Raw genomic sequence first — 12,965 nt, forward strand, 5'->3', positions numbered from 1 at the left:
ACAAAATGTCCACTCAGCCTAGGCCAGTAGAGTGATCCTTTTCCAGTCTTATTTTTTTTTCCTCGTGAGAGCAGTTTACATGACGAGGAAAGTTGCAACATAATGTGCAGCATTAGAAAGCAATAATCAATTAAATATAATAGCACTGTACACACTTCACAAACTTGTTTTTACAGATGTCACGGAATTTGTTCTTGTCAGTTTCATAGACCATGCATGGACAATGAATTCCAGTCTGCAATGGCAAGAGAAAGCGGGGTGTTTTGAAATCTGTTCTGGAGAAGCAAGCCTGAAATTTAGGAGAATTATCAAGGCGCTTGGAAATGTAAGACGGGTCTACTGGCTTTCCCATCTTTAACCACATTCTCGGGTAAAGATGGGCGCCATTTAAATATAGGCAAACAACCGCATTGCCGTAGCAATTCGGTTGAAGCGTGACACGAAATGTGGTCCCATCAGTCCCTCGAGAAATCAAACGATCTCTTTTCTTTTTTTACTACGTTTCCTATTTTGAGGCGACAGCGTAAAGGAGCTTGTGTCGCAGAAAAGCCGGCGTCGGTGGCAGGGTGTAAGATAGACAGGTGGGGAAACGGCCCATAGAAGCCATAGAAGCCTACCGCAGCGCCGTGACCGGATTGTGTACTCGTCTGCTTGCGGGGTACCCCCGATTTGCGACAGATGGTGCTGCGGCGAGAGGAAAAAAAGTCGGAATCGGATTTGCGTGGAACTCTATGGGAGAGTGCGCAAAATAAACCGACAGCACGACAGTCCTCCAATGAAAATCCACGAGAAACCATCTCCGTCAGTTTAGCCGGTCGCCACCGGTCGCCCACCCGGAGTGAGTTCGCGGTGCTCCACATAGATGGCGCCACAGAACAAGAGAAAACCGAGGGGGACACAATTTGGTCGCTCATTTGGCTCTCGTTTCCCCACCTGTCTATCTTACACCCTGGTCGGTGGCGTTGTGACCGGAAAATCCTGATTGGACGATAGGATCGTGACGTCACAACCACCCTACTGAAAAAAAATTAAATGATTTTTTTTTCGGATATGTTTATTGGACACCTTTTTTCACATCAGAACTTATTATTTCATATCAGTTTCATATGCCATATCAGTTACACTAGGCTAGGTGGCGCTAGGTACCGCCCAATTCATGTGCTACAAAATTATATTTATTTACTCCCGCCACTCTGTAGATACATTACGCATACCACTAGCATCAGTTGAACAAATACATTGCACCAACTCATGTTTACAAACAAACCGGAGCGCCCCTAGCGGACGCTACCGGCGCCGCGCATGCGCGATGGGGGTGTGGGCAAAAAGCTCGCCGTCGCCCATAAACAAACCATTGAAATGCGACGTTGTCGGCGTCGGTGTGAGTCCCCCTGCCCTTTTTCGCGTTCGAATTGTTGATTTTACGTCTTCCTGGCGATCTCTGACTACTTGAGCGGTGTTAGCGAAATTACCGAGGCTCGTTACACCGCGAAACGTCGCGTGAATAATGTGACATGTGGCGATTCATTCCGCGTGGACGCCGCAGTATGTGCGATAAAACCTGATTCGCATGATGAGATTTCCCTCACAATTTTCAGTCGCGACGCCGCTCGGGCTGCAAAAGCTTGTACCGTAGCTGAGATAGTCGACGTCGATACTGAAAATCGCAAGTAGAATCGGACTAAGTCAATTAGGCATAGCAAGTCAGTGATGCATGGTCACTCGTTACAATGATCATCTCCTTGTATTTACTGTTTACATCGAGCCTATTTACCAACCTTCAAACTTAAGTCTTTTGAGGCCTGCACTTACTTCGTATAGCAAGTACCGGGCCAACATTTAATCTACGGCCGGCGTCGTCTAAGAGAGCAGACGACAAGCAGAAACGTTTGAAAGAGCAGACGACAGTTCGAACGATCAGGCGGCCGTTTGAGCTTGAAGACGCACTGAACGTAGTCCACAGGTTGTCCGCACAACTTGACTGTTTTCTGGCGTTCATGTTGGAACAAAACAAATAAATCTGATGACCACAAGTGTCCGTGAATTCAACCCAAAGTGCTTCCCGCCCTAGCAATCATTGTCCGACGGCGTCTGCTTTTCCCTTTTCACGGCACATGTCAAGATTCTCGGACGAACCGAGCACGTGAAAACTGACCTTCCAACCTTTCTCGACACTTTTGGTACGGCCCCAGTCGCGGCGTTTCGACGAGAAGGCAGGTTTTTGTCTGGTTCCTTTCAAAACAACGCAGGAATACACGTCTGGCATGGGGACTTCTGCCCAAAGCCCCAGACCGGAAGTGCGACCGACGCGCCACCACCGCGCCGTGACGTCACAGAGATGGCCGCCGCCATGTTGCTGATGCTGATGCGGCCGGTGCGACTCTCGCGCCCTCTATCAGCTAGAAATTTTCTGCCACTCTCTGGGACTGTGAAGACCCGCTGAGCGCGGTTCTCTACCTACGTTTTTGCGGTTTTGCATTCGACGTTTTCTCGCCTCTCTTGAAAGTTTCCACTTAATTTTTTTATGCATGCTGCGTACCCTTTTTGTGTTATCTTCCGCTGTGAGAAATAAGGCTGGTAAGTGCCTGCCATTCAAGCTTTTCTGAAAACGCCTGTGAATGTTCCTGGAAGGAACATTCACAGGAAACGAAGGAGGTGAAGGACGTCGAACGACCCTCGACACGATTTTGCGAACTTTGTTCTCCCCCCTCCCAGAGATAATCCGCGTAGAATCCTCAGTCATCTCCAAAAATAGTTGTCCGGGTTGGGGTGGGAAACGGGTCAGTCGCGTTTGTTTCTTTGCCTTGGTGCGGTTGTGAAAAAAGGAAGCTCTCCCCAAAGCGTGCCCCTAAGCGAAGTCATCTTGGATTCCGTACGGTCGTCAAGATGTGACTGTCGTCGACTGTGACTGTGTTATTTGAGATCTTTCTCAAATAAATTCTTTTCGGATAACGCTGCATCGTGTGGTACGTATGATATATTGTTCCAATGTTACCACTTCCTCAATTGTATGTCCGTGTCCTGTCCATCCGTAAACACGTTATTTGTGAGCGTGAAAAATGCATGCCTTTCGGCCCTCTTCTGTTGCAATTTATTTTTGACAGCAAAGCGCTTTGTCGTTTCACATGCGGCGAATCCTGCGGCGCCGTCAAAGCTTATCGTAAGAAAAAAACAAATAACTAGAACTATACATTCCAGTCACATTCGTTCTGTCGCGCGCGTACCCAACAAAAATAGTTAACAGTTTTTTTTTGTTTTTTTTAAATGTAGCACAATGCTTTCTTAATGTCCTCGGGAAAACACACGTACCATGAAACACAAAATATAGCGGGAAAAGACGAGAATTTAGCCGCCAGCAGCGTTTGAAACTGCGCCTACGCAGGCTGCGCCTATTGAAATCACAGTCCACTCGGTTAGGGTTAGGAGGGACGCCGGTGAGAGTCTAGCCTCTAACTCGGTGACTGGGCTCGAAAACGGTTTGTTGCCTCTGGGGTCGAGTGTTTTTTGGAAAGGTGTATACACATACACGGCACAACAAACATGAATACAACAGCACACCCAATAACTACTTCGGAGCTCTGCGTTTCCGCCTTTTATACAGGTCGTTTTGTAAGTACGGAGTTTTTCGGTGACCACCTACGCAATAAATTATATTTTCAGCGTGTTGGATTTTTTTTTCAGTAATGTCATACCTCTGAGAGTATTTAGAACGGCTCAGGGGACGAATCTCTTAATAAAAGTAAACGCTCATCCCGTAATGATTTAAAAGCCAGTAAATCAAGCCGCTCCACTGCGGTTCCAAGCCACGTGTTTGCTTTCCCGCGCGGCACGTCGTATACTGAAAAAAATTATATTAATTTATTTGTGATATGTTTATTGGACACATTCATATCAGTTGGCATATGTTGCATATCAGGTCTTATATGTCGCATATCAGTTTTTGGGTATTTCATATCAGTTCTTATATCGCATGTTAGTTTTTGGATATTTCAAATCAGTTTCATATGTCGCATATCAGTTCTTATATCGCATATCAGTTTTTGGATATTTCATATCAGTTTCACATGTCGCATATCAGTGTTTGGATATTTCATATCAGTTCTTATATAGATTCATATACTTTTTTCAATAGGGCACATGACCTCGCGCGGGAATTTCAAACAACCCACAATGCTCACATGAAACGGGACGTCACGCGTGGATTTAAAGTGATTAAAACATGACATGCAATGCGAATTGAAGGTACCCCCCCATTTCTCAAAGGGTGGTTTCATTTGAAATCGAACACGCTTGTCGGGGTGGGTCTTTTGATTTTTATTTTAAAAAAAATATATATATTTAATTGCCCCATTTCTGGAAAAAACAAAACCGCGTTCCAAATTAAAAAAAAAAAAAAAAATTATTTCGTTTCACACACAAAAAAAATATATTGAGTGGAGCAGGGTGACAATCTGTTTTTACGCTGTGATTTTTCCACCCAGTTCTGTACGCTGGTATGAATACGGAAAGCATACAAAACTCACAATAATGTTTTGTGCTCTTGTATGTTATTTCGACTATTTTCTAGTTCAGAGGAAAATACTTTTGTATTTTTTTATTGAGGTAAAAAATGGCAAACATCGTCTCTCTGACAATCCGGTGACATCTTCAGAGCCTTCTAACTCGTGAATTATTATATTTGTCGCTTACCAAATACTATGCGGGTGTAGTCCTATACATGGGCTATCGACGGGCATAAGTTTAGTTTATTTTATTTTTACGGAATTTTTTTATATAAAATTTGAAATATCGTCGAAAAGTAAATTGACCGATATTTTAAACCCACTTTATCGAAAAAGGCCATTTTTTTGTTTTTTAATATTTTTTTTTATTATTGCTGCCGATCATATGAAATTTCAATTGGCTCGATGCGATTTCCCCCCCCCCCCCTTTTTTTTTTTTTTTTTTTTTTTTTTTGTTATATCTTCTCTAGAAGTGATCGAAATCGCTCCCACTTTCTCGGAACGGCCAAACGCAGTTTCCGCAGGTCGGCTTCACTGCAAAGACTACGCTGCTTATTTTTGTGTCCAAATGCAGCGTGTAAATTAATTTTGATTGAGAACACTCGTGCTTGGCTACATATTGTATTTTCTTAATTTTGTAATGATGGCAACTGACATTCCTTAGTCCGATTGTTAGTGGCGCAGCGGATGTTCATTATCGCGTAAAGCCAGGGCACAAAGGGCGGAGAAAACGGAACGAGCTCTTCATGTAGCCAGACCGGGGTCATATATCTGTTTGTGCTATACACAGCTTGTAATGCTTGAAGCACCTCGTCACAGCTCGCAGGGTGTCTCCTACGTACGTCAATGGACATCGTTGAAAAAAAAAAAAAAATCAATGACAAGAAGCGTTGTGCTTTTCGACTTACCGGAGAAAGAAATCGATATATTCAGGAAGCACAAAAAAGAATGGGCCTCAGTAGGTGCTCGCACAGGATTACGCTCCTCACATGTGTGGTGCACAGTTCGCGAGCCAGGAACCTAAGGTGACATCAGCACGAGATGGACTGTCTCCGAAGACACATTCGCCGATGCTGTTTATGCAGCTCCGCCTTGGCCGGACGCGCTTTATTTTGAAGGAGAAAATACAACAAACCTTTATTTATTCCCAAACCGAAGAAATGTGTGCCTAACCAAAGCGAATCTGCCGTAGCCACCTAATATAAAATCGTCAAATCACTTTTCCCTATTCCCGAAGAAACTAAAAGTCTACAGAGACACTAAATGACTGCTTTCGCTGCCTTCTGTACATGGGGGAACCGTTGCTTCTTGGCATTCAGAGATATATCGATCAATCTTGAACAAATCCCAACACTTTTATTTTTAACTGCACACACTGGTTCAAACAGAAGGGCCACCGTCTCCGGTTCACCGCTCGCTCGCTTTGGCTCCAGCTTTCGTTCTGTATACGTCTCGACTTACCTCCCTGTTGAACTTCTCGGCTGCATCCGACCGCTGCGGTACAAAATTCAGCTCGCCCCCCGCTCGGTCGTCTCCGCATGAGGCAAGCCGACACCGTTGTCAAAAAGTTTCAATATTGCTTTGCTCGCGAACTGGACTATTTAAAGCACAGCAACATATTGTTTTACAAGTGCATCCTAAATATATTAGCGTTAACATTAAAAGCGACTATGTAACGCCAATCGGTGTTTGTGTTCTGTAAAAACTTGTCTTCATATAAACTCAGTCCGTTTTCCCCACTATTTTTTCTCTAAACTGTTTGCCCTCCGGAGCGTTCTGCGATGGTCTATTTATGGCGGTAACTCAATCTACAGGCCCCAAGGATCCTAAAAATCGTAAAATTACGGTCATGTCGCGGCGGATTTCCCTATTAAAATTGCTATCAAAGTCTCCGGCACGCCCCCCTTTCTGAGATAACCCCGGAAAATGGGAGGGGCATCTCTTTACGCGTCAGCCAGTAGCAAGCGAAGGATGCCGGCGTCACTGCGCATCACCAACGCGGCCGACCGCCGACCCGCGGAGGAATCTCTCGAACACGCGCGGACCGTCGTCAAGGAACCCGGACTTTGTGTTCGGCAGTCGTCGTTCGTCGCACCGCACCGTCGCGCTGCTACTGCAATACGCAGTCGCATTCCACAGATGACAAGGAAAAGTTTGACTCGTTGACGTGGAAGGATCGCAAAGCTGGCTTCGGAGTTGGGATCTGTAGCGTTGCAAGTGTGCTGAACAAACAGAGCGCTACCGCGGCGGGCAGAATAAGAATCGGGCAGCCATTCCCATTCCCTGGCTTTATTCTACTTCCTCTTCTTCGTCGCCCCCGCTATATACGGTGATCACGCGCAAACCTAAAATCTACATCACTACATCACTTCCCCCGAGGAGCAAAGAAATGAACAGAGCGAAACGCTTTTCAGGAGCAGACGTAGTCCCTGAGTCTTGTAGGAGGGTACCTTGTACGGACCGGTCGTGCTGTTCCTGATAGATCAGGGCCAGGGGCTTCAAGGAATCGCTGGTTTCCTTCGTCCTCCTCCACGTCGAGCTGTTGTTCAAATTCCGGAGTCGGACGTGGTCCTTCACTGGATCTTTGAGCTTCGTTGGGTTGCAGGTCTCGTCTCTCCCCCACGTCGATGTGTTGTTGAGCTTCCTGGTGAGGGTGAGTATGACGCGTGTTCATGGCGTTTTCTTCCTCAGCATCATCCGCATTGATCAATTCATTATGTGCTCTGAGCTCCGCACTCGTGGGAAGAAGTTTGAAGAAACTTGAGTTCCTTGTGATAATTTTCTGATCTCTCTGAGCAGTTACCTGCGTCCCTTTGATTTCGATCACTTTATATGGCTGCGGGTCATAAGGGGGAGTGAGCTTGTTCGACGGAGGCTGTCTACACAGTACCCGATCTCCGACTTCGAAGTTGTGGGCTCTCGCATGTCTGTGTTCATCTGCGTAAATCTTGTGCTTCTTTCGATTTTCGTAATCCTTGTGTTGCCATTCCTGTGGCACGTTGTTAGTGTCTGCGGAATCGGGAAGGAGGTAGCCCATAGGTCTTCCAAAGAGTAGTTCGAAGGGCGTTTTCCCTGTCGTTGAGTGAGGTGTCGCCCTATAGGCCATTAGAAATTTGCTCAATTCGGAAGTCCACGTAGAGTTTTCCAACGTTGTCGCCTGTAGAAACCGTTTAAGTGTGCGCATGAATCGTTCGACCTCACCGTTCGCTTGCGGCCAGCAAGGCGTGATGCGCTGATGGCGAAATCCTAGCGAGTCAGCGAAGTTTTTGAAGTCAAGGCTTTGGAATGGAGGCCCGTTATCCGTTTTGACAACCTTAGGAATCCCGAAGGTACTGAAGATCTTCATAAGGTTGGTGATGACAGTTGGGGCCGCTAACGATGATAATACCGCCACGAGAGGGTAACGTGACGTATCATCCATTAGGACCATTATGTATTTGCCGTTAGGGAAAGGCCCCGCGAAGTCAAGTGAGAGCGCCTCCCAAGGTTGATTTGGCTTCGATGGAATCGCGACGGGGTCAGAGTGTTGATGTTGGATGGTTGCCTGACACGCCATACAGTTTTTAAGAGTAGTTTGTACCATGCTGTCTAGGTGGGGAAACCATACTTTTCGCTTCATGAGCGCTTTTGTTTTGGAGATGCCCTGGTGCCCAATGTGAGCGAGACATATCGCCTGTTGCTGGAGAGCAGCCGGTAGAACGAGGCAATTGCCTTTCAGTAGTAGGCCGCTGTCCGTCAGAGAGAGCTCGTGCTGTACGGATATAAACTCTCTGAGTGCTGGGTCGTTCCACCTGGCAGGATTGCTGAGGGCAGCGATCACCTTTTGCATATGAGGGTCGTTTAGAGTGGCGGCAGCTACTTCTGCACGAGTCATGGCTTTGGGAATGTTGTGGTGGGCAATGAAGTTGACATATGCATTAGTGCTATGAGCCAGGCGGGCGTCAGCAGGGGAGCTCGGCATGGGATGGCGAGACAGGTAATCCGAGGGGTTGTTGATTCCACACGTGTGCTCCACTCTGAAGTTGTATTGTTGGATTCTCAACACGAGGCGTTCAATTCGTGCAGACGGACACGCCCGTGGGTTGGTGAGGATGGAGACAAGGGGTTTGTGGTCTGTGCGAATGAGAAAGTTGTTACCGTAAAGATACAGATGAAAGTGCTCTGTCCCCCAGACAACTGCAAGCAACTCATGTTCAATCTGAGAGTACCGTGCTTCAGTGGGGGTCAAAGCCCGACTAGCATATGCGACAATCTCGGTGTTGTTGCCTTCCTTCTGTGCTAGTATGGCACCAAGGCCAACAGGCGACGCGTCGACCGTGAGAATTATTTCTTTTGTACCATCAAAAAAGACAAGGTTGGGGATCTCAGACAGCTTTTCTTTCAGCGTATCCAAAGCACCTTGCTCTTCTGGTCCCCACACCCACTTGGTGTTCTTTTTTGTGAGAAGCCGAAGAGGGTACGTTATATCAGCAAGGTTAGGTAGGAAGCGTCCGCTGTAATTTACTGTACCAAGCAGACTTCGAACTTCATGAGCGTTGGCAGGGGCCGGCATTTTTTTTAGTGCTGCGATTTTCTGGGGGTCTGTTCTGATTCCAGAAGCAGAAAATGTGACCGAAGAAACAGAGTTCTTTCTGTGCGAAGAGACATTTTTTTGGATTAACTGTGAGGCCGTTCTCTGTCAACCTTTCGAGAGTTGCCTGGAGAGCCTGATCATGCTCATCCTTTGTCTTGCCAAACACAAGTATATCATCACTGATGTTGAGGACGTGAGGTATGCCGTTGAGTACTTGACGGATGGTTTCCTGGAAAACCTCGGCAGCTGCGTTAATTCCAAACATAAGTCGTTTGTAGCGGTACAATTTGTTGTGTGTTGCAAATGTTGTGATTGTTCTTGATTCATTATCAAGTTCTAGTTGGTGGTACCCATCTTTTAGATCAAGCTTCGTGAAGAGTGTTGATCCGTTCAGCGCTGTGATCACGTCGTCGATGGTAGGGCAGACGTGCCTCTCGCGAAGAATGGCCCTATTCGCACATTTCATGTCGATGCATAGGCGAATGTCCTCTGGATTGTGCGGCTTTGGCACAATTACGACTGGTGAAACCCATGGAGTAGGTCCGGTTGCTTCTTCGATGATATCAAGGGCCAAGAGCTGGCTTATCTTCTCTTCTACTTTGCTTCGCACTGCAAAAGGGATTCTGCGATGGGGCTGAGCAACCGGGGCAATGGCTTTGTCAATGTGGAGGTGTACTTGGAGGTTTTTTAGTTTGCCTACACCCGCACACAACTCGGGAAAAGCAGCGAGTGGGGTCTCGAGCAAATTTGGGGGCACCTCTCCATTCGAGCGTGCATCTTTTTGTGAGTGTCCTTGGATGGCGTAAGTAATTTGGATTAGGCCCAGTCTATTTGCAGCAGCGAAGCTCAGCAGTGACTTCGCGGTTCCCTCTATTACGAACACGTCTTCTGTTGTGTCGCTGTCCCTGTACTTCAGCGTGACACTGAGCTTTCCTATGATTGGTAGCGGAGCATCCGATCCATAGGCGTAAATACGCGTGCCTGCTTGTTGGAGTTTTGTGAGTGCTCCAAGCTTGTTAAGGGTAGAGGTTCCAGTGACCGATACTGAAGCACCTGTGTCAATAAGAAATGTTATAGGGGTGTTGTTAACCTGCAGATGAACCTCTGGGAGGTTTTGGTGCGATACTTGTGATATAGTTCCGACAGCATAAACGCTCTCGTCGGAGTCAGAATCATGAGAAATCTGGAAGATAGGCTTGTGTGCTGATTGGCACACCTTGCCATAGTGTCCTTTTCTGCCACATGCTTTGCAAGAGGCAAATTTGGCGGGGCAGTTTACTTGTCCTCCCTCGTGGGGCCAGGGAGCACCACAGTGGAAACACTGGGGAGGCGAGACGTGGGTGCGTTGTTGCGCGCTGCCTCCATATTTCAGACGGGAAGAAAAGCAGCGAGGTTGTTGGGCATTTCTGGATGTGCCTGCATGGCCGTAGCGAGGCTGTCCAGAGATTGCTTGAACCGTGGTGGTTGTTGACGACCCTTCCATGGCAGTCGTTGCTCGGTTGACATCCTCGAGGAGTCGAGCCTGATTCAAAAGTGATGGAAGGTTAAGGTCTTGCCTTAGGGCTACTCGTCGTAGGCGTGAAGATGTCGTTGCAAATATGATCTGGTTCTTGATTTCCTCGTCGGCGTTCGCGAAACCGCAATTGCGGGCAAGCAGTCGAAGCCTTATCGAGAATTGGCCGACAGATTCGCCCTCGAGTTGCTTTGCCTGACGAAACTGAAAGACCTCGAAAGTGGTGTTCATGCGGGGATTGAAGTATGCGTCAAGCTTGTCTTTGAGAGATTGGTATGAGTTTCTGGTCGTTACTGAGGGTGTATCAGCATCTGGCGTCGTACTTGAAGTGGGACCACTCTGCTGGTCAGGAAGGGTATCGCAGAGTTCATGGACACGTTCCCCCGCATAGTGGAGCAGGAGAGAACGTTTGCGTGCGTCATTCTTCACATCGAAAGCGATGAGGAAGTTTTCAAAGCGAGTGATCCACTTTCGCCATTCGGTGCCGATATTAGTTGGGTCAGTGGCATCCAAGTCAAAAGGGGGCAGTCAGGTTGGAATGAGGGTCATCATTAGTAAAGAACAGTAGGCTTGGCTGTGAAGCTAGCGGCTTGTGATACAGCGGCGGCGCGCTGCGAGGTCGTAGAGGGTGGACACTTGCCAGAACAGTAGCTGAAGACTGCCTAACACATCCTCGTCGCCAATGTAGCGTTGCAAGTGTGCTGAACAAACAGAGCGCTACCGCGGCGGGCAGAATAAGAATCGGGCAGCCATTCCCATTCCCTGGCTTTATTCTACTTCCTCTTCTTCGTCGCCCCCGCTATATACGGTGATCACGCGCAAACCTAAAATCTACATCACTACAGGATCCACGGGAAGAAGGAACAGGTGTCCCGCAAACGCACGCCTGCAGACGCCCCGGGAAGCAGACGAGCCGACGCGCCGACGCATCACCCCCTAGCAACAAGCTTGCGGGGAGAAAACATAGTTCGCTGGTTTTGGAGCGATAATTGCGGACTATGTTTCCCGCACCACAATCAGTTTACGTTTTTCTCAAACTCTAATTTACAACAAGCATAAAAAGTGTTGCAATAATAACGTTCGCATTCACCGCGAGATGCAGCATTTCCATTGGTCAAGTTTTAGCGATGGGCAGGGAATGGGGGATTGTCTTCCAAGAGAAAATAGTCCCAGTATATTTCTTCTGCCATCTGCTTAATAAACGGTTTTGTAATCTAAAACTTTGTATACATATTAACTTGCACCTACTACGCAATATAACAAAAAAAAAAAAAAAAACAATGCAGGAGATGTAGGCGGGACGCTACAATCCCTACAACACTACTCGTAAGGCGATATCTCGAATGGACGGCCGTATTTTTGGAAAAAGAGGTCGAGATTGAACCAGGCCGACGAGGCGCGTGACGTCAAGATACCTTGTTTCCTCCTCCCTTCGCTTCGCTTTCTCAAGGCCGCGAGGCGGAGAAGACGCGAGGCCGTTCCCTTTCCTTTTCGGAGAAACATGACGTGAACATTTCTGTCAAACACCAAAACATCACTCACACAGCAATATCTCGAACGGATGACCGTATTTTTCAAGAAAGGGAGGCGCTCCCTTTCTTGAAAAATACGGTCATCCGTTCGAGATATTGCTGTGTGAGTGATGTTTGGTGTTTGTAGCATCCCGTTGCACGGTTCTGCCGCGTGTTTTGTGGAATTCAGATTTCGGTTCAGCATCCCTTTAAAGAGGGGCATGTGATATTACATATTTTTGATATACACACTGACAATAAAGAACAGGCAAGTACATGGTTATTTGATGGCATGCGACAAGACCCATCATGGATGGGCGGCTTGTGTTGGATGCTTCCTGGGTATAACGGAAAGGGCCCATAGCGCGAAGGGCCGGGCGTGCTGTACGGGCCTTACAAGCTGTGTATAGCTCAAACAGATATATGACCCCGGTCTGGCTATATGAAGTGCTCGTTCCGTTTTCTCCGCCCTTTGTGCCCTGGCTTTACGCACCGGATAATAAACATTCGCTGCACCGCTAACGATCGGACTAAGGAATGTCAGTTGCCATCATTGCAAAATTAAGAAAATACAGTATGTAACCAAGCACGAGTGTTCTCAATCAAAATTAATTTACACGCTGCATTTGGACACAAAAATAAGCAGCGTAGTCTTTGCAGTGAAGCCGACCTGCGGAAACTGCGTTTGACCGTTCCGAGAAAGTGAGAGCGATTTCGATCACTTCTAAAGAAGATACAACAACAACAACAACAACAAAAAAAAAACAAAAAAACAAAAAAAAAAGGGGGGGGGGGGGGGGGGGAGTCGCATCGAGCCAATTGAAAGTTCATATGATCGGCAGCAATAATAAAAAAATTGAACGAAA

At 47.1% G+C, this 12,965-nt stretch overlaps 1 protein-coding gene across 1 annotated transcript; it reads right to left on the reverse strand.

The window, feature by feature from the left end:
• Positions 1–9,028: 9,028 nt before the first annotated feature.
• On the reverse strand, positions 9,029–10,819 carry LOC120850834 (uncharacterized protein K02A2.6-like). The gene has a single exon (XM_040223503.1). The coding sequence runs from the start codon at positions 10,817–10,819 to the stop codon at positions 9,029–9,031; it is 1,791 nt and encodes a 596-aa protein (XP_040079437.1).
• Between the last annotated feature and the right edge of the window lie 2,146 nt (positions 10,820–12,965).

The sequence above is a fragment of the Ixodes scapularis genome, unplaced genomic scaffold (assembly GCF_016920785.2).
Source record: "Ixodes scapularis isolate PalLabHiFi unplaced genomic scaffold, ASM1692078v2 PGA_scaffold2__306_contigs__length_199485367, whole genome shotgun sequence".
In the NCBI taxonomy this organism is placed as follows: domain Eukaryota; kingdom Metazoa; phylum Arthropoda; class Arachnida; order Ixodida; family Ixodidae; genus Ixodes; species Ixodes scapularis.